The 21,055-nt window shown below is 51.1% G+C and overlaps 1 protein-coding gene across 1 annotated transcript; it reads left to right on the top strand.

Annotated features, from left to right (window-relative positions):
- Positions 1–78: 78 nt before the first annotated feature.
- LOC121851625 lies at positions 79–1,735 on the top strand. The gene is made up of 3 exons (XM_042345692.1): positions 79–127; positions 219–1,058; positions 1,731–1,735. Exons 1-3 carry the CDS (start codon positions 79–81, stop codon positions 1,733–1,735), a joined length of 894 nt encoding a protein of 297 aa, XP_042201626.1.
- The last annotated feature ends 19,320 nt before the right edge of the window (positions 1,736–21,055 follow it).

The following is a 21,055-nucleotide window of genomic DNA, read 5'->3' as shown; positions in this document are numbered from 1 at the left end:
AACGAACGCTCTGAACTCGCGGACCTAAAAAAGAGAGATGATATAGTCATCCTCTCGGCAGACAAGGGCACGGTCATCATGGATAAAGATTCATACAACAACAAAATCCTGGACCTTAATGATGGGAGTTACTCCAAAATTAAAAACGATCCCACTAAAAGCCTAACGACAAAAACCAACAGTATCATCACGAGTTCGACTTCCCTAATCGATCCAAGCAAACGTCCCTCTAAAACCATCGGCGGCTAGACCTCCCAGACTCTATGGTCTTCCCAAAATCCATAAAGAAGGCACCCCGCTACGACCCATCGTGTCGACGATAAACTCTCCTACGTACAAACTAGCCCGTTTTCTATCAGATACTCTGCTCCCCTTCACAGGCAAGACCTCTTCGGCAGTACTCAACTCAACCCAATTAGTCTCTATGGTTAAGGACATGGTACTATCTCCTGATGACATCCTCGTCAGCTTTGATGTAGTATCTTTGTTCACCAAAGTCCCAGTACCGGACACCCTAACAATAATTGAGGACTTAGTCCAACATGGATTGAATTCTGATGTACCTGCGCTGGTTAGGCATTGCCTCACCAACACCTATTTTACCCGGAATGGCACCTTCTACAAACAGAATGAGGGTACCCCTATGGGCTCCCCCTTGTCACCAGTTATAGCCAACATGTTCATGGAAAAGTTTGAATCAGACGCCATCCATACATCCACCCAGCGTCCTTCTCTGTGGAAGAGGTATGTGGATGACACTTTCGTCATCTGGCCACATGGCCTCCCAGCATTGAACCACTTCTTGGACCACATCAATTCTAGACACCCATCCATCAGATTCACCATGGAAGTGGAGAAAGACGGTAAACTACCATTCTTGGATATTCTGTTTGAGAGGAGGCCTGACGGATCCTTGGGACATTCTGTCTACAGGAAAGCCATCCACACAGATTCCTACTTGAAACCGGATTCCCACCACCACCCATCTCAAAAGAATTCTCTCATCAAAACGCTATACCACAGAGCCCATGGCATTTCTGACCAACACCACCTGGCCGGTGAATTAAGACATGTACATCGGGCCCTCAGGATGAACGGATACTCTGACCGCACTATCCGCCAAGCTGTTTCTCCCACCACACAGAAACAGCCACATGAAACTCCGACCAAAACTATCACGTTACCATACATAGCAGGCGTGACCAAAAAGATCTCCAAAATTCTAAACAAACATAAGATCCAAGTCCGATTCAGTGAAGTGCATAAAATCCGTGATCTGATTCCATCTGTGAAGGATGTCGTTCCTGACTTACATTATCCTGGAGTTTACAAATTGAGTTGCATTTGTGGTGATTGCTACATTGGAGAAACGAAACGTCATGTTTCTGATCGTGTCCACGAGCACAAGTCAGATCTGAAACACGGCAGAACTGATTCTTCGGCCGTTGCCGATCATTGCTACAACTCGGTGGGCTCTCATGAAATTGTCTTTTCCGAGACCAAGGTTCTCTGCAAACCTCCTGGCTACCATCAAAGGTTTGTACACGAAGCCATACAAATATACAAACACAGACATAATTTCAACCGTGATGATGGTTACAAACTGAGTAATCATTGGAAAGATGTGATTAACCATGCAAAAAAGATTTAACTACACTTATTTGGCCAATCTTATTTGACAGACAACTATTACAGGTTTACCATGTTTAGTTGTTGTCTCCTTGTCACAGGTTGAGTCACAAACCGTACCTCTCCATAACAAAGGCTCACCCTCTTAAGCCTCACCTTACCATATTAATAATAAGTATAACCCGTAAAAACAAAGTTTTTCACTATAAATCCTTTATATGTGTGGCAGCGAACTTAATATAAAGGATTTAAAAATATATTCGCCTGTGGAGGACGCGGGGATCGATCCCGCGACCTTTGGCATGGGAAGCGAGGGCGCTACCAACTGCGCTACTCCGCCACGGCCTGTGGAGGGGTTACGCTCTGGGCTCTTATACTGTGACGTTCAGCCAAAGCCAAGAATGAGTTCTTTTGAATATATGTAAAATATTATTTTTTTGCCTAAAAAGTGTAAAATTTTGGGAATTTTTTTTCACGAACATTAATTGTCTGGCACAACGAGTCTGTGTGGAAAATGTCAGCTCGATTGGATCATGGGAAGTGGGTTAAAAAACGACCGAAAGATTTGCACGGTCCTAAGCAAGCAAGCAAGCACGCAAGCAAGCGAACTTAATATAAAGGATTTAATAAAAAACGACCGAAAGATTTGCACGGTCCTAAGCAAGCAAGCAAGCACGCAAGCAAGCGAACTTAATATAAAGAATTTAAAAAGTGTGCTGTACTTGGCCCTTCCCCCCCCTCTCCAACCATTATATAAACGGAGTGGTAGCTCCTGCAATTTCTCATTTACTTGATACAGCTGTCGTGGCTGTGACGGTTCCACCTGAAGACGGAAGCTTGTGTTGCCTCCGAAACGTCGTGATTTTTTATTTATTTTACTTTTATTAATTTTAATGTTTTACCTACGTGACTTTACCGAAAAAACCTAATAATAAGAGGTTTCTTTTTTGGGTTAGATCGCATAAATATATAAATGTGTCGTTAAAACCCACCACCACCCGACACAGCCAACTAGTAAGGGTTGTCACGTACGCAGAACATGCCAATTTGTAACTAGTACAACTCACGGTGTGTTGGAGAGTCAAGCCACAACATTTACAATCTGAGTACGACGTTTCGCCAGTAATTACAACTAGCTTCATTAGGCAACAGCCAGATTTGTGGAGCCTGTTTTTATCATTTGCCTGTTATCATTCGCCTGTTATTAAGTTAAAGTAGAAATTGTTATTATTGTTGTAATCACGTTATCAGTATAGAAATAATTGTTATTATGTTAAAAGTAGAAATAATTATTGTTATCAAGTTCTAAGTGGAAATAATAATTACTGTTCTCATTCGCCTGTCGTTATCATTTGCCTGTTGTTATTTTTCGCCTATTGTTATCAAGTTAGAAGTAGAAAGTTATTATTATTGTTATCATCCACCTGGTGTTGGTACTGCACGTCTCTAATCCAGCACTGTGGAAGGTAGCGAGGGCTGGTGAATCACCGCACAATGATGTTGGCAAATCCCCTTCCCGTGGGTGTCGAGGTGCCATAACCTGACTCGCCAGGAGAAGGCAGTAGAGCAAGTGGACTAATCGCCATCTTCACCTGTACAGGGATAGAGTGTTTCACCCTCGCACGCATGGGTTTTCTCCGGGTACTCCGGTTTCCCCCACTGGTATAAACACTCGTCATTAATTAGCGCATAATGCCTCCATAGAGGACCGCAGAGCTTGGACAATTGTTGGTACTGGCTCACCACGTGGCTTCCTTCCTGCACGGCTGTGGTTCCTCATGCCTCTGAGTCGTTCTTGTGCTCGCTATAAAACTTTTAATTATTACTATTATTCGCCAGGCGGTGGTGTTGCAAGCCTGTGATCCAGCAGTGGAAGGCAGCAAGGGTGAGTGGATCACACAGTGAATGTTGTGAAACCCCCTTCCCGTGGGCATCCAGGTGCCTTCTCCTGGCTGGCTGGCCAGGAGAAGGCAGTACAGAAAGTGGGATAATCGCCATCTTTGCCTATACGGTTTAAAGTGCTGCCCCACGGGTTTTTTCCAGGTGCTCCGGTTTCCCCCACTTGTGTAAGAACTCATCATTCATTCGTCGAAAACTTAAAAAAAAAACTATTCAGGACCCGACTGTGACTCAGTGTGGTTTTCCTGGAGTAAGTCTATTTTATTATTATAAAGAATTAAAGGGGATGTTTAATGACACGACTAGAGAGCTGGCTTGCACTGCGAGGAACTTAATATTCAACTTGAATTCCGCAACCCTCAATGGCCTTTTTAAGTTAAATTTGTGCATGTAAGACTCGCACAAACAACCATACCCAGAAACCCATAGACCCCAACAGAGACCCATACATTCCTACAAACACTCAGACTCACACAGCGACCCCATACTCACAGAGACTGATAGACATGCACAGAGACCCATAGCCTCACACAGAGATCCATACACTCAAAGGCCCAAAAACTCACACAGAAATCCATAGATTCGCACACAGAGATCAATAGATTTTTAATTTGAATATTTATTTATACTGGATGAATCTGATGAGCTATAACGATCTGTTTTCACAGACGTCCAATCGGGTGGGTCAGAAAATAACAACAAATATACAATACAAAAACATCACAGGAAAGGTAAACAAATTGTTTCGAAATATACTAATTAAACTGAACTCTTTTTATCTTACCATAGACTCATACAAACATGTTGGACTCGCACAGAGACCTTAACCACTAAACCTCGAACAATTAAAACCCTCTAAACCCCTAACTATCTAAATCCATAACCATCTAAACCGCTAACCCTCTCAACCCCTTTACCCTTACAACCCTAATCTTTAAACCCCTCGCCCTCTAAAAGCTTAACCTCTAAACCCCCAAAACTCTAACCATCTCAACCCCTAACCCTCTAAATTCCTATACCCCTAACCCTCAACCCCTTTACCGTTAAAACCCTAACCCACCAAAACCCTCACTCTCTAAACCCCTTATTCTTTTAACCCTAACCGTCTAAGCCATTAAAAACCAAACCCTCTAAACCCTCTGAATCCCTAACCCTCTAATCCTTGAAACCCTAACCTTCTAAAACCCTAAATCCCTAACATTCTAAATACCAACCAATCTAAACCACTACCCTCTAAAGAACTAACCCTCTAGACCCCTAACCCTCTGAACTCATAACCTCCTAAATCCTCAACCTCTAAAATCCTAACCCTCAAAACCCTAACGTTCTAAAAACCTAAATCTGTAACCTAATCCTAACACATTTAAACCCCAACCCTCTAAAGAACGAACCCTCTAGAAGCCTAACCCTTAAAACACCTATGCCCCTAAAATGCTAACCCTCTAAACACATAATCCACTACACCCGGAACCCTCTAAACCCATAAAGGTTTTTTTTTGTTAGATTATGTAAATATAAACATGTCGTTAAACCAACCACCACCCGAAACAGTCAATTAGTAAAATTTGTCACATCAACAAAAAGTGCCATTTAGTGTTGGAGACTAACCCAAAAAAAAACTTTATTATGGACAATATTAGTTGTGAAAGTCTAGGTGTTAAACCCTCAACTCTCAAACCACTAAACCCCTAACACTGTAAATCACTAACCCTTGAAACCCCGATACCTCTAAACCCCTAAACCTTATAAACTCCTAACCCTCTAAACCACTACCCCTTTAACAATAAACCCCATAAAATATCTAAACACCTAATTCTCTAAACCGAGAATCCTTTAAACCCATATCCTTCTAAACTGTAACCCTCTAAAACCCAACCCTCAAAACCCCTTTACCCTTAAAACCATAACGGTCTAAACCCATCACCCTCTAAAATCCTAACCCATAAACCCCCAAACCTCTAACCCACTGAACCCTTAACCTAAACCCTTACAGTGAGGAAAAAAAAAGTATTTGATCCCCTGCTGATTTTGTACGTTTGCCCACTGACAAAGAAATGATCAGTCTATAATTTTAATAGGTTTATTTGAACAGTGAGAGACAGAATAACAACAACAAAATCCAGAAAAACGCATGTCAAAAATGTTATAGCTTGATTTGCATTTAATGAGGGAAATAAGTATTTGACCCCCTCTCAATCAGAAAGATTTCTGGCTCCCAGGTGTCTTTTATACAGGTAACGAGCTGAGATTAGGAGCACACTCTTAAAGGGAGTGCTCCTAATCTCAGCTTGTTACCTGTATAAAAGACACCTGTTCACAGAAGCAATCAATCAATCAGATTCCAAACTCTCCACCAAGGCCAAGACCAAAGAGCTCTCCAAGGATGTCAGGGACAAGATTGTAGACCTACACAAGGCTGGAATGGGCTACAAGACCATCGCCAAGCAGCTTGGTGAGAAGGTGACAACAGTTGGTGCGATTATTCGCAAATGGAAGAAACACAAAATAACTGTCAATCTCCCTTGGCCTGGGGCTCCATGCAAGATCTCACCTCGTGGAGAACGGTGAGGAAATCAGCCCAGAATTACACAGGAGGATCTTGTCAATGATCTCAAGGCAGCTAGGACCATAGTCATCAAGAAAACAGTTGGTAACACACTATGCCGTGAAGGACTGAAATCCTGCAGCGCCCGCAAGGTCCCCCTGCTCAAGAAAGCATATATACATGCCCGTCTGAAGTTTGCCAATGAACATCTGAATGATTCAGAGGACAACTGGGTGAAGGTGCTGTGGTCAGATGAGACGAAAATGGAGTTCTTTGGCATCAACTCAACTCCTCGCCATGTTTGGAGGAGGAGGAATGCTGCCTATGACCCCAAGAACACCATCCCCACCGTCAAACATGGAGGTGGAAACATTATTCTTTGGGGGTGTTTTTCTGCTAAGGGGACAGGACAACTTCACCGCATCAAAGGGACGATGGACGGGGCCATGTCCCGTCAAATATTGGGTGAGAACCTCCTTCCCTCAGCCAGGGCATTGAAAATGGGTCGTGGATGGGTATTCCAGCATGACAGTGACCCAAAACACACGGCCAAGGCAACAAAGGAGTGGCTCAAGAAGAAGCACATTAAGGTCCTGGACTGGCCTATCCAGTCTCCAAACATTAATCCCATAGAAAATCTGTGGAGGGAGCAGAAGGTTTGAGTTGCCAAACGTCAGCCTTGAAACCTTAATGACTTGGAGAATATCTGCAAATAGGAGTGGGACAAAATCCCTCCTGAGATGTGTGCAAACCTGGTGGCCAACTACAAGAAACGTCTGACCTCTGATTGCCAACAAGGATTTTGCTACCAAGCACTAAGTCATGTTTTGCAGAGGGGTCAAATACTTATTTCCATTATTAAAATGCAAATGAAGTTATAACATTTATGACGTGCGTTTTTCTGGATTTTGTTGTTATTTTGTCTTTCACTGTTCAAATAAACCTACCATTAAAATTATAGACTGATCATTTCTTTGTCAGTGGGCAAACATACAAAATCATCAGGGGATCAAATACTTTTTTCCCTCACTGTAAACCCAAAACCCTATAAACCCCTAACCCTTTAAACCCCTTTACCATCTAAACTTTTTTACCCTTAAACCCCTTTACCCTGAAAACCCTAACCCTCTAAAACCCCGTACCCCAAATAGCCTAATCCTCTAAACACCTAACCCTCTAAACCCCTAACTCTCGAATCCCCTCAACCCCTAAACCCTATAACCCTCGAAATCCCTAAACCTCTAAACCCCTTATCCCTGAAATAACCTGAAACCTCTAAACCCTTAACTTTATAAATCCCTAACCCTCTAAACCCCTAACCCTTTGTGTGGAATGTGGTGGGGGTGGGATCATGGGGTGGGTGGGTGCAGGGTGTGTGTGGTGTGCGGTGTGCGGTGGGTGGTGGGTATCACAGGGGGGTGAATGGGTGCAGGGTGTGTGTGGTGGGTATGGTGATAGTGGTTGTGGTTCACAACGATCCGTAACCACCACCACCTCTACTGTGTGGTTGACCGGCCACCACACAGCAGCACGCGTCGGAGGAGTGAACGGATGGTTCTCCCTATGCGGGCCAGACTCCCTCGCTTCCTCTTCTCCTCCTGCATCATCATCACCTGATCCTCTTTCCTTGTCATCTCTTTCTCCACCATCTTCTCCACCAATGTCTCCTCCACCTGCACCACCATCTCATCTTCCTGCTCCTTCGTCCATACCTCCTCTGTCTCCCCCCTCATCTCCTCTTCCGGGGGTGGAGAGTCCCCGAGGTGGGTATAAAAGACGGACTCCAGGACGGCCTGAGGCAGTGCTCTGAAGACTGAAGACCGGCTAGGCTGGGACCCTGGGACCCCGGGACCCTGGGACACGACGTCCTTTTAAGCGGCGGGGCCGAGCACGGACCAGTGGTCGAGACCCGCACCTTGGCTGGGTCGGGTCAGCATAGCCTCCCCTAGGCCACCCTTAGTCGGAGGACTCAGAGCCCGTAGCCCCAGTGATAGGGCACGTTAGCCCGGAGGCCATACCTCCCCAAGTAGTGGGAGTAAAAGGGGCTTATGTTATAAGATTTAAATAAACCGTGTTGCCTCTAAGCTACGTCTCCAGTCTCCGTGGGAACCCACTACATATACACAAGAAATGCTGTTCTACACATAACGGCCATGCCACGTTTCAGTTCAAAGTAACGCTGCAGTACGTGCACAGGCTATGCTCCTTTACTCTGTATTATACGGCACACACTTTCATGGTGTTGTGTACACGGTATATGATGCGTTACACATAGGCCGTGCTGTATTATAAACTCCGTTCAAAGCATCAGTTTATATGTAGCCAATGCCACTGTACAAAGACAAAGATCCCCCTCATAGCTTTAACAGATTTTTGAGGCAAGTGGTGTTAGTGAGCGCCTAATGAGGACTGGCACAGTACACAGGGGAGTGGGTGGCCAACACCACGCCCAGCCGCATTTGTCTCCCTCGTGGTGATGTGTACACACTGCATCAGGTACCCATTTGAGGTTGAGTCGACCAAGGGGAGGCCCAGGACCGGTTCAGATATTTCCCACTTTTATACCGGTAGGAACAACAGGTTCCACACTGCCCACCAGGGATTATTTGTCTGTCGTGCATGGGGAGGGGAGGGTGGGGGTGGGAGGGGTGGGGCTGGGTGGAGAGGGGAGGGTGGGGAGGGGCTGGGGGAGGGTGGGGAGGGGCTGGGGGAGGAGGGAAGGGGCTGGGTGGGGAGGGTGGGGCTGGGTGGGAGGGGTGGGGCTGGGTGTGGAGGGGCTGGTCACCCCGTGGTGCCCTTATAAAACTCAACGTTTAACCTACCCACTCCACTATACACGACACGATACACTACACTTATACAAGTGTAGTGAGTTATCAGGGAGACAGACGACGTAGTTGAGGCACACTCTTTTATTTAACCAAAAGGCGGTAACATTACTTGAAGGGGTAACGGCGCCTTCACCCGTACTCAATGGGAAACACCCCTAGTACTATCCCCTGACTTCTCCTATTCCCAGTCCTCCGCTATGAGTGCTAGGGGAGGCTATCTGATCCGGCCCTGGTCAAGCACGGATCCCGGCACCCAGCTAACCAGGCCGTGCTCTTACAAGAGCAGCGGTCCTGGAGCTCTTGGGGCCGCGCCACTTGCCCTGCTCGGCCCTGACAAGGACAGCGAGCCAGGGGAGTTCCAGGGCCTGTTCTGCCGGTCTTCAGTCTTCAATGGTAAGCTTCTCACACATTGGCCTCGAGCCCTCTGGCTCCCCGCCTTTTATAAGAATCCTCTCCGAGGGGTGGGGCTATGGGGGATCACAGCACCCCCATGCCTCCCCAGGGTTAACTGATGGTGGGGGGGGGAGTGCAATCTCTGCTGTAGCAGGAAGTTGGAACGGTGTCGTGCGCATCTCTTTACAGAGCGGAGGCGGCGCTGCCCCCATCCTCCGCGCTTGCCCAGGCCTAAATGGCTGACGGTTGTTGTGGAGGAAGAGGAGACTCCGGTGGAGGAGCTGTTGGTGCAGGAGGAGGAGACCCTGGTGGAGGAGCTGGTGGTGCAGGAGGAGGAGATCCTGGTGGAGGAGCTGGTGGTGCAGGAGGAGGAGACCCTGTTGGAGGAGCTGGTGGTGCAGGAGGAGGAGACCCTGGTGGAGGAGCTGGTGGTGCAGAAGGAGGAGACCCTGGTGGAGGAGCTGGTGGTGCAGGAGGAGAAGAACTTGGTGGAGGAGCTGGTGGTGCAGGAGGAGGAGACCTTGGTGGAGGAGCTGGTGGTGCAGGAGGAGGAGACCCTGGTGCAAGAGCTGGTGGTGCAGGAAGAAGAGGAGATGAGGGGGGAGACAGAGGAGGTATGGACGAAGGAGCAGGAGGATGAGATGGTGGTGCAGGTGGAGGAGACATTGGTGGAGAAGATGGTGGAGAAAGAGATGACAAGGAAAGAGGATCAGGTGATGATGCAGGAGGAGAAGAGGAAGCGAGGGAGTCTGGCCCGCATAGGGAGAACCATCCGTTCACTCCTCCGACTCGTGCTGCTGTGTGGTAGCCGGTCCACCACACAGTAGAGGTGGCTCTGGAATAACCCCCAAACCCCTCACCTGGGGTCGGGCGGGGGAACTCGGCCTCTCAACGCTCCCGGTTCTCTCTCTAACTCAGGGTGGCACCCCCTGTCGACTCGTGCCCGCAACTACAGGTGGTGTGTGCTTTGCATTTCCGACGCTACATATACAGCAAGAAATACTCTACATATGTAATAACAGCCATAGAGGGTTCACGTGGGGATTGGCTTGCCGGTCCTGCTTTGTAGCCAATAAGGGTTGAGATAGGGAGCATGACCCCGGCGTGATCACGGCATGTCATCAGGAGTGATTGGCCTAGCCATTCGGGGCCCCAGCTAATGGGGAGCCGGATGAGAGGCGTGGTCCCGGGATTGACAGGGAACCATCGAGAATGGTCAAGGCTGTCCATGGAGGATTGGCTGGGGGGACCACGTGATGGAAGGATTAAGAGAGAGTGAGAGAGAACGATCGGGAGCAGACTGGGGAACGAACAGAGCCACGCGCGTACGGGGGCTCTGGGTGCCACGTGCGCGGTGGGAACTGGTGTGAAGTCAGCCCGCTCTCTGTTGTCTGCCAGCAACAGAGAGTGTGTGAGTAAAGTGTATTGTGGAAGTGAAAATAAAGAGGACCGATTCCGAAGCCGTCTCAGAAGGATTATTACACGTAGAGAGAGCATTGCATCTGTGTGTGTGTACTGCATGACACACGGTGTTCGGTGTGTAATGCACAGTGATGGGCTGCTGCTGCTGCACCTGTTGACGTTGATGTCGGGGCAGGCAGAGTCCTCGCTCCGGGTTCCGGTGGCGTTGCTCCGGGGGAACGTGCAGAAGAAGGCGTTGGCCAGGAGGCAGGCGGCCTGCGCCTGAGACATCGTCAGCATCAAGCCGGTGTCCCGGCGGAGCAGCGGCAGGGGCTGGGGACACGTGCGGTGCACAGGGCGCAGCGACGTTACACGCGGCAACGGGTGGCACGGGGTTGCAGAGGAGCAACGGCGTAATGGTAACACCGATGCAGAGCACTGAGCCTGCAGCACTGGGATGTTGGGGTCTGGATCAAGGAGTTCTGAAATGGACGTAAACCAGATTATTGTTGTGCACGTGAGGTTAATGGTGCAGCCCTGCAATTACTTGCTCATGCAACTGCTGGTGAAAGAACCCCCACTAGAGGGAGGTCTAGAGTGCCGATCCGGTGGGTATGTTTTGGCCAACTTTTCCACACTGACCATATGTCTTGAAAGAGGTGGGAGTACTCGCCATTTAGCCCATTGCACGCGACCCACTGATGGACTGTGGGTGGACAAAAACAGGGAATTGTAAGAATCCTGGTCAATGTTTTCAAGGCCAGGCTGGGAGATCGAACCGCGACATTTTAAGTCAATCGTGACAACCATTCCACAGTCATGGCAGCAGCCCTTTTGCAGAAATCAAATAAAATATTGGAGAGGGCTTCACACAAGAAACAAGAAGATTTAGTGGTTTGGATGTGGCTCTCCAATGAATACAGAGAGGGAACCACAAGTAGCGGTGCATACTCGGGCGCAAGGAAATAGAAGCAGAGACAAAGAATGAGACAGATCGATGCAATAAAGAATTGGCAGTGGTGCACCAAGCACGACCCCTTGCTGAGCGCTGCAGCAGCAGCCCCCCCATCCCCGGACCCCTCCCCCCACCCTCCACTTCTCACCCTGACGCCACACAACCCGTGGGTAGGCGATGCCCTCTGGTGGACAAGGCGCGGTACAGGCGGCAGCACGAGACGCCAGCAGCGTTGCGCTGCCAGGGTTACTCACCCGAACACCTCCGTACACTTACACACCTACACACACCTCTATACACTTACACACACCTACACACACACCTCTACACACTTACACACCTACACACACACACCTATACAACAACAACCGCCATTCGTCACTAAGTGGCGGTGACGTCACCACGACGCTTGTGCCAGGCCAAGTGCACCTTGAGGCCACGTGAAGTGTCGAACGCCCGCTGGCAGGAGGTCAAGGGGGAAAGGTCCTGTGGTGTGAGTGGGGTGTGTGGTGTGAGTGGTGTGTGTGGTATGAGTGGTGTGTGTCGTGTGTGTGGTGTGAGTGGTGTGTGTAGTGTGTGTGGTGTGTGTGGTGTGAGTGGTGCGTGTGGTGCGTGTGGTGTGTGTGGTGTGAGTGGTGTGTGTGGTGTGAGTGGTGTGTGTGGTGTGAGTGGTTTGTGTGGTGTGTGTGGTGTGAGTGGTGTGTGTGGTGTGAGTGGTGTGTGTGGTTGTGTGGTGTGTGTGGTGTGAGTGGTGTGTGTGGTGCGAGTGGTGTGTGGTGTTTGTGGTGTATGTGGTGTGTATCACCACCTCCATCACCCCAACTGTGCGGTCGACCGGTCGCAACAAAACAGCATCATGCTGCGGAGGAGCGCACGGATCGCGTTCGCCACACGAGCCAGGCCCTTTCGTTCCTGCACTACCACCTCCTCCTGTGTGTAGGTGTGAGTAAGGGTATAGAGGTGTGTGTGTAGGTGTTTAGATGTATAGAGGTGTGTGTAGGTGTGTGTAAGTGTATAGAGGTGTGTGTGTGTAGGTGTATAGAGGTGGGTGTGTGTAGGTGTGTGTGGGGAGCGGTAGTGTAGCGGTTAGCGCGCTGCGCTATGAACCTGGCGACCCGGGTTCGATTCCCGCTCACGGCTAACACCAGTGACGATTATCTGAACCGGTCCTGGGCCTCCCCTAGGTCGACTCAGCCTTAAATGAGTACCTGGTGCGGTGTGTAAACATCGCCACTAGGGAGACAAAGGCGGTCGGGCGTGGTGCTGGCCACCCACCCCCTCGTGTACCGTTCCGGCCTTCATAGGTGCTCGCTAACAGCACTTGCCCCTACAGTCTGTTCAGGCTATACGGGGGATCTTTGTCTTTGTGTAAGTATATAGAGGTGTGTAGAGGTGTGTAGGTGTGTAGAGGTGTGTGTAGAGGGTGTGTGTAGAGGTGTGTGTATGTGTGTATGTGTGTGTAAGTGGGGAGCGATAGTGCAGCGGTTAGCGCGCTGCGCTATGAACCCGGCGACACGAGTTCTATTCCCGCTCACGGCCAACACCAGTGACGATTATCTGAACTGGTCCCGGGCCTCCCCTAGGTCGACTCAGCCTCAAATGAGTACCTGGTGCGGTGTGTAAACATTGTCACTAGGGAGACAAAGGCGGTCGGGCGTGGTGCTGGCCACCCACCCCCTCGTGTACCGTTCCGGCCTTCATAGGTGCTCGCTAACAGCACTTGCCCCAACAGTCTGTTAAAGGCTATACGGGGGTTCTTTGTAAGTGTATAGAGGTGTGTATAGAGGGGTGTATGTAGGTGTGTAGAGGTGTGTGTGTAAGTGTATAGAGGTGTGTGTGAGGTCCTGGGGGAGGGAAAATCTCTCAGCCAGGAAAACATCATGGCACAAAGTGGGGATAACCCTGCTGAGGCTGCGGTGCCTCAAATATTGGAGGAAGTCACCCCCTGTGAGTGGCTGGCTGAGGTGCCATCTGTTGAGGAAGTACTGAAGGCGATCCGGAGTCTGAGACCAGGAAAGGCACCGGGCAGAGATGATCTCCCAAGCGAAATGCTGAGGGAGGGTGGCGCTTGTGCACAGATTGCCTTATATATTACCCTATATATATTACCCTGATGTACACGCAGAGAGAGAGAGAGACCCTCGTTAAACATTAAATACTGGAGGGGGCTGCTGTGATGCAATGGCTCGTAAAATTCACTGGCAATAGAGAGATTGCTGGTTCCACCTTCTGGCCCAGCAGTTGAAACAAATGGTCGAGTACTAATAGGGTTTTTCCCCTTTTTTCTGGCAACAAAACTGACACCTTTTGCAAGGCATCATGCTTACATTAACCACAATACTTGCAGTCAAATGTTGCCAGAAAAAAGGGGAAAACCCCTATTAGTATATTTTGGTACTGGCAAAGGAGGTCCCAAAATGGTCGAGTATCTTAAGTTCCCCTGCCTCTGTCCGCCAAACAGTACAACTGGGTACACAAAAATCGAGTGGCAAGTTGGGTGGGTAGGTGGTGGATGAATGAGTGCATCGGTGTGTGGGTAATTGGATGAGTTGGTACCTGGGTAAGTGGATGGTAGGTGGTTGAATGGGTGGATGGGTAATTGAATGAGTGGGTCAGTGTGTGAATGAGTGGGTGGGTGTGTGGTAGGTGGATGGATGAGTGGGTAATTCAGTGTGTAGATTAGTGGATGTGTGAATGTGTTAATGAGTAAGTTGGTGGTTGGTGAATGATTAGGTTGGTGAGTGAGCGGGTCAGTGAGTTAGTTTAAATGAATGAGTGGTTGAATGGGTAATTAAATGAATGGGGAGGTGGATACATGATTTGGTGCTTGGGTGGGTCAGTGGGTAATTGAGCGAGTGGGGAATGAGTACGTGGGTGAGTGGATTTTTGAATGAGTGAATGGGTGAGTTCGTGAGTCTGTGTGTGAGGGGATAATTGAGTGGTTGGATGAGTGAATGGGTAAATTAGTGGATATTTGAGTGAGTGGTTGGATGGGTGAGTGGGTAAATGAGTGGTGGGTGAATGGGGAGGTGATTGGGTGAGTGGATGAGTGGGTGCGTGGGCGGGTGGGTGAGTGGATGGGTAAGTTAGTAAGTGGGCGAGTGGGTGGGTGAGTGGGTGGATACGCGGGTGGGTGAGTTAGTAGGTGGGTAAGTTAGTAGGTGGGTGAGTAGGTGGGTGAGTGGATGGGTGAGTGGGTGGGTGAGCGAGTGAATGAGTCGGTGAATCATTGAATTAGTGGGTGAGTAGGTGACCGAGTGAGTACATGAGTGGGTGAGTGGGTGGGTGAGGAGGTGCGTGAGTGGGTGAGTGAGAGTGGGTGGGTGGGTGAGTGCGTGGGTAAATTAGTGGATGAATGAGTGGGTGGGTGTGGGTGGGAGAGTGAGTGGGAAAGTGAGTGAGTGGGTGGGAGGGTGAATGGGTGGGTGAGTGGGTGGGTGTGTGGTAGGTGGATGAATGAGTGGGTAATTCAGTGTGTAGATTGGTGGATGTGTGAATGTGTTAATGAGTCAGTGGGTGGTTAAGTTGGTAAATGATTAGGTGGGTGGATGAGTGAGTGGGCGGGTCAGTGAGTTAGTTTGAATGAATGAGTGGTTGAATGAGTAATTCAATGAATAGGGAGGTGGATACATGATTTCGTGCTTGGGTGGGTCAGCGGGTAATTGAGCGAGTGGGGAATGAGAACGTGGGTGAGTGGATTTTTTAATGAGTGATTGGGTGAATGGGTTCGTGAGTCTGTGTGTGAGTGTATAATTGAGTGGTTGGATGGGTGAATGGGTAAATTAGTGGATATTTGAGTGAGTGGTTGGATGGTTGAGTGGGTTAATGAGTGGTGGGTGAGTGGGGAGGTGATTGGGTGGGTGAGTGGGTTCGTGGGTGGGTGGGTGAGCGGATGGGTAGGTTATTAAATCGGCGAGTGGGTGCGTGGGTGGTGCACATGGTGCACATAGCCTGGCACAAGCGTCGTGGTGACGTCACCGCCACTTAGTGGCGAATGGCGGTTGTTGTTGAGTGTATAGAGGTGTTTGTAAGTGTATATAGGTGTGTGTGTATGTGTGTGTAAGTGTATAGAGGTGTGTGTGTAAGTGTATAGAGGTGTGTGTGTAAGTGTATAGAGGTGTGTGTGTAAGTGTATAGAGGTGTGTGTATGTGTGTAAGTGTATAGAGGTGTGTGTAGGTGTGTGTAAGTGTATAGAGGTGTGTGTGTAGGTGTGTGTAAGTGTGTAGTACCGTTGAGGACGCTTGGACACTCGGGGTTGAGGCACACGTATTTATTCCGCACAGTGGTTACAACCGCGGTCATACAATACTAGAGGGGGTATCGGCCCCCTCACCCGGCTAGCTGGGAATACACTGCTAGCTATCTCTAACCTACCTCCTAGTCCTCCGCTAAGAGCTAGGGGAGTCTATCTGGCCCGACACTGGTGAGTCGGGCTACGGTACCCGGAGTCCCAGAGCACTAACTCTGGTTCTCGGGACCACGCCGCTGGCTCGGTCCTGCGCGGCCCTGACAAGGGCGGCGTTCCAGGGGAGTCCAGGGCTCTAGCTAGATGATCTTGGGTCTTCACGCCTTTAGCTGTAACATTCTGCCTCGAGCCCTCCGGCTCATCCCCTTTTATCCCCAACCCCCCGCTGAGGGGTGGGGCCCCCCGGGGGATCACACTCCGGGCCAGCCCCCCAGGCTGCCTGGTGCGGACGTCGTTGCGAGCGCCTCCCCGTGTGCTCATGGAGCCCCGCCCACTGTGTTTGTTTCCCGTGTGATCCCATGTATACTGGCCCTCCGTAACACCCCTACATCACCCCCCCTACATAGCCCGCAGCCGTCCCGGCTGCATCAATCAACAATAAAAGTTTTATTTACCCTTTGACCCCGCGTGTGCCTCACAATTATTGAACCATAACGCAACGAGAACAACAACAATAACCAGAAAAGCCAGAAGGGAAAACAACCCAACGCACCCCACCCCCGAATAAATACGAATACCGTAAAACCAACGTATATACAATGTCCAGGGAACCCCAGCACACACACAACACACCAGGAACACAACATATGTACAATCCAATGTGCCAGGTGGGAACCCCAGCACACACACAACACACCAGGAACACAACATACGTACGATCCAATGTGCCAGGAACACGCCACCGACGCAGCACACAGTGAATATGACACGGAAAAAAAAAATTCTTTTTTTTTCATCACAAGAGTCTGCGCATTCTTGCGCGCGTCCTTGCCGCTGGCCCGTCACACGGGGCAACCCCGGATGGCGGCCCGTCGGGTGGCAACTGTCCATTTCCGGGTGGGTCTGTTCTCGATGTCGCGAGACCCTCGGCATCCCCCGTCGGGGTTGTCGGGCGTGAGCCCGTCATTCCTGGTGCACCTGGGGGCGGGACAGCCGGCAACACGTCAGGTGAGAGCAGCGGAGACGGACCCTTTGAGTCGGTCAACCCCCCACATGTTTGGTCACGTGTGTGGAGTCGGAACTCGCGCCGCAACGAAGGGTTTCAGTCTGGAGGGGTGTACAAACCACCGGCGCTTCCCCCATTTGATGCGCACGCACTGAGGGCGCACAACCTCAACCACCTCGACGGGGCCCCGCCACGGCTGCACCAGTTTTGAGGAGGTCGCGAGTGGTACCTGGGGACAGTGCAGCCATGCCCTGTCTCCCGGCTTCTACTGTAGCACGTGCGCGCGACCCATTCTGAGGCGCTCATTAGCTTTCTGACGCATGTCGGAATTTTGCATGGCCGCATCCCGCGCCTCTGTCAATTTCGCAAGGTTAAATTTAACATGGTCGGCCAATTTAGTTTTTCCCTGCGGCGCGGGGATCTGCAGCTGGGCCCGAACAGGTGGGTCAGGTTCGCGGCCATACATGAGGAAGAAGGGGGAAAATCCCGTCGCAGCATGGGGGGCCAATCTGTATGCTGCGAGGACCCCTTGAATTTGCAAGTCCCAATCGGTCTGTGAGTCCGAAACCTGCTGTGACAACATAGACGTGATGGTTCGGTGCAGACGCTCGACCATCCCGTCAGTTTGCGGGTGATAGGGAGAGGTACGAATTTTTTTCGTGCCCAGGAGCTCACAGACCTGTTGGAGCAATTTGCCGGAAAAATTTTTGCCCTGGTCGGTCAGCAGCCGCTCCGGAGCACCTTTGTCCAGGATGTATCCCTGGACAAAGGCCTCCACGATGGCTGCTGCCGACTGGTTGGCCAGGGGCCAGGCCATAGGCCAGCGCGTGAAGTACTCCACCCCGGTCAACAAATATCTATTTCCCCTGGGGGTGGCGGGGAATGGGCCCAGAATATCCAGCGCGACAAGTTCGTTCACTCTGGAGACTGATAGACTGCAAAGGCGGGTTTGACTCCCGTGCTGGTGGTTTTCGCTGCGCACACTGAGGGCATGACCCCAACAGATCTGCGACGTCCCTCGTCATGCCCGGCCAAAAAAAATCAAGCTGGAGCAAGGCGAGGGTCTTATGGGTCCCCAGGTGGAGGAGGCGCTCATGAGCGGCCCACACCACCTTACCCCGTAACCCCGAAGGGACCACCAGCCGGTGTCGATGGGATTTCCCGTCCCAATGCATCAGCAGACCCGTGAGCATTTCCCACGCGTCGGCATCACCCCTCCCCCGTCCAGCCTCCCCGACGCGACGACGCAACGCGAGGAGGGAGGTATCCTCCATCTGCAAGCGCCCCCATTCAGTGACAGGCAACCCCAACAGGGAATCTGATCCCTGTTGTGCGATCGAATTCGTCATCGACGCTGCGTCGTCTGCGGCCGCCAAGACCGGAACAGATATTTCAGCCGGATGCCTGCAACGACCCGACCCCAGGAGGCATGCGCATTCGGAGGTGGTTGGCATGCGCGACAGAGCGTCCGCATTGGTGTGGCGAACGCCCTTACGGTACGTGGTTTCAAAATCAAAGTCCTGGAGAACCTCCAACCATCGAGACAATTGTCCCGATGGTTGTTGAACTCGCAGGGCGTACTGTAGTGCCGCATGATCTGTACGGACGGTGAAACGCTGACCGTACAGATATGGCCGGTACTGTTGGATGAAATAGACAATTGCCAACAGTTCCCGACGGGTGACACAATATCGTTGCTCCGCTGGAGACAACACCCGACTGCCATACGCGACTACCCTTTCCACGCCATCAACCACCTGGGAAAGCAGGCCCCCAATACCTGTGTTGCTCGCATCGGTGTCGAGCACAAAGGGTTTAGAAAAATCGGGGTAAATCAAGGGAGGGGCTTTAACCAGAGCGTCCCGAAGGGAGCTGAAAGCAGCCTCCTCCTCCTGTCCCCAATGGAAGCGGACCCCCTTTGACGTCAAAGCGTGTAGGGGTTTAGCAATTGTGGCAAAATCCGCGACAAAGCGTCGGTAATATGACGCGAACCCAATGAAACTCCTGACCTCTTCCACAGAGGTGGGAGTCGGCCAGGAGCTGACGCACTGCGTTTTGGCGGGATCGGTAGCAATACCTGAGCGTCCGACGATGTGCCCCAAATAACGCACCGATTCGCGTAACAGATGACACTTTTGGGGTTTAAATTTCAAATTAGCAGCCCGCATTTTGAGGAAAACCGCCCGCAACCTCTGGAGATGCTCGTCAAATGTTCTGCTAAAGACGATAACGTCATCCAAATAAATTAAACACGAATCCCATTGCAATCCAGCCAAAACCAATTCCATCAATCGCTGGAAAGTCGCCGGCGTCGAGTGGAGTCCCATCGGCAACCGGTTGAATTGGAAGAGACCGTGCGGTGTACGGAATGCAGTTTTAGGCTTAGAATCATCGTCCAGAGGAAGCTGCCAGAATCCCGAAAGCAAATCCAAAGTGGAGAAGAATCGTGCTCCCGCCAAGGCGTCAAGTGATTCGTCAATCCGCGGGAGCGGGTATGCGTCGGCAACGGAAATTTTGTTGAGGCGGCAAAAATCGACGCAAAACCGCAACGAGCCATCCTGTTTCTTAACCAGGACGATCGGCGCTCCCCACGGGCTGGTAGAGGGAGAAATGATGTCGGCGACTAACATGTCATCAACAGCCGATTTGACATGGTCCTTCTCGGCGGGACTTAACCGAAAGGGATTTTGGCGTATTGGCGCGCTGTCACCCGTATCAATATGGTGACGCAGCAGATGGGTACAGCCTAAATCGAATTTGTTCTGACTGAAAACGTCGGAAAATTCGCGCAGCAGTGTTTTAAGTTTTTGACGCTCTAAATCCGACAGGTCCGTCGATCCCGCACAAAGCGCCTCGAGCCACCCTTCATCGGTGTCCGAATGTGGATGCGGCAGAGGGACAGTGCCGACGTGATTCGCGACAGGTTCCTCACAGGGCACCGGCGTTGCGTGAGCAAGCACGGTCCCTTGAGGAACTACCACTGTCTGCGACCCCACATTGAGGACCGCGATGAAAGGGTCCCCGTCCCCTTTAACGATGGTCTGGGCCGGAATTAAATGAGGTCCGCTAACTCCGGCCCTAGATGGCCCCAGCAGAATTCCCTGGTCCCCAATGCCCTTAGCGAAGGGCCGACGAAGTTTGAGAGGCACCAACATTTGTGCCCCTGGCGGTACGCGAACCGTTTTGACGACGAACGCCGGTACTGTCGCGAACGCCGTTCGAGCCGCAGTAGGGGAAGGCAGAAACGCCATGCGTCGCCCCGACGGGAGCTCAATGCAGCCCTGGTCTATTAAAATACGAATCGGCATTTTGGCCAAGAACTCCGTCCCCAGCAGGCACGGAACCGCCAGCGAGGAGGAAACAAAAATCGGGCCGGACAATTTGATATCACCGATACAAATTTGGGCTCGAATCTGTCCAATGATGCCAAGTGAGCCCCCGTTAGCAGCATAGAATGGGACGTTAACCGGCAGTAAAGGACGGCTCTGGACAGGGAGAATATTGTAAATGAGTTCCGAAATGATGGTCGCCGATGCTCCTGTATCGACCAGGATGCGCACCTCAACCCCGTCAATGTGCCCTACCATGGCCGACGAGCCCGACGACGCAGCTACAACGCGATGGGCCAACATGGATTACTGGCTGGGTTCGATTTGTGTCCCCATAGTGGTGCGTGTTGGCCCGACGGTGCGCAATGTCGGCCCCCCGTTCGTTGCGGTGTGCGAGTGTGTGACGGGCGTGTGCATGGGCCAAACATGGGGGGTGCCGCGACTCGCCGGGTTATGTTGATGGAGCTTGGGAGGAGGAGGTCCGGTGTCCTGTCGAGGCGTCGCCCCGCGCTGCCGAGGAGAGCGGCACCCCGAGGCGACATGGCCCTGGATGCCGCAGTTGTAACAGCGCGGGAGCGCTGGCGGCGATGAGGGACGGTCGGAGCGGCTCGACCCGTCGCGGCCCGCCCGTACACCTGCCCTCTGCTGCTGTCGATGGTCG

This window comes from Callorhinchus milii, unplaced genomic scaffold (assembly GCF_018977255.1).
Source record: "Callorhinchus milii isolate IMCB2004 unplaced genomic scaffold, IMCB_Cmil_1.0 Scaffold75, whole genome shotgun sequence".
In the NCBI taxonomy this organism is placed as follows: domain Eukaryota; kingdom Metazoa; phylum Chordata; class Chondrichthyes; order Chimaeriformes; family Callorhinchidae; genus Callorhinchus; species Callorhinchus milii.
This window is presented reverse-complemented; position numbering and strand designations above follow the sequence as displayed.

Bases quoted from the DNA above. Each gene is read 5' to 3' on its own strand.
- LOC121851625 (XM_042345692.1), top strand. From the start codon at position 79: ATGGATAAAGATTCATACAACAACAAAATCCTGGACCTTAATGATGGG. The intron at 128-218 runs GTTACTCCAAAA...AATCGATCCAAG, and splicing joins CCTGGACCTTAATGATGGGA to CAAACGTCCCTCTAAAACCA.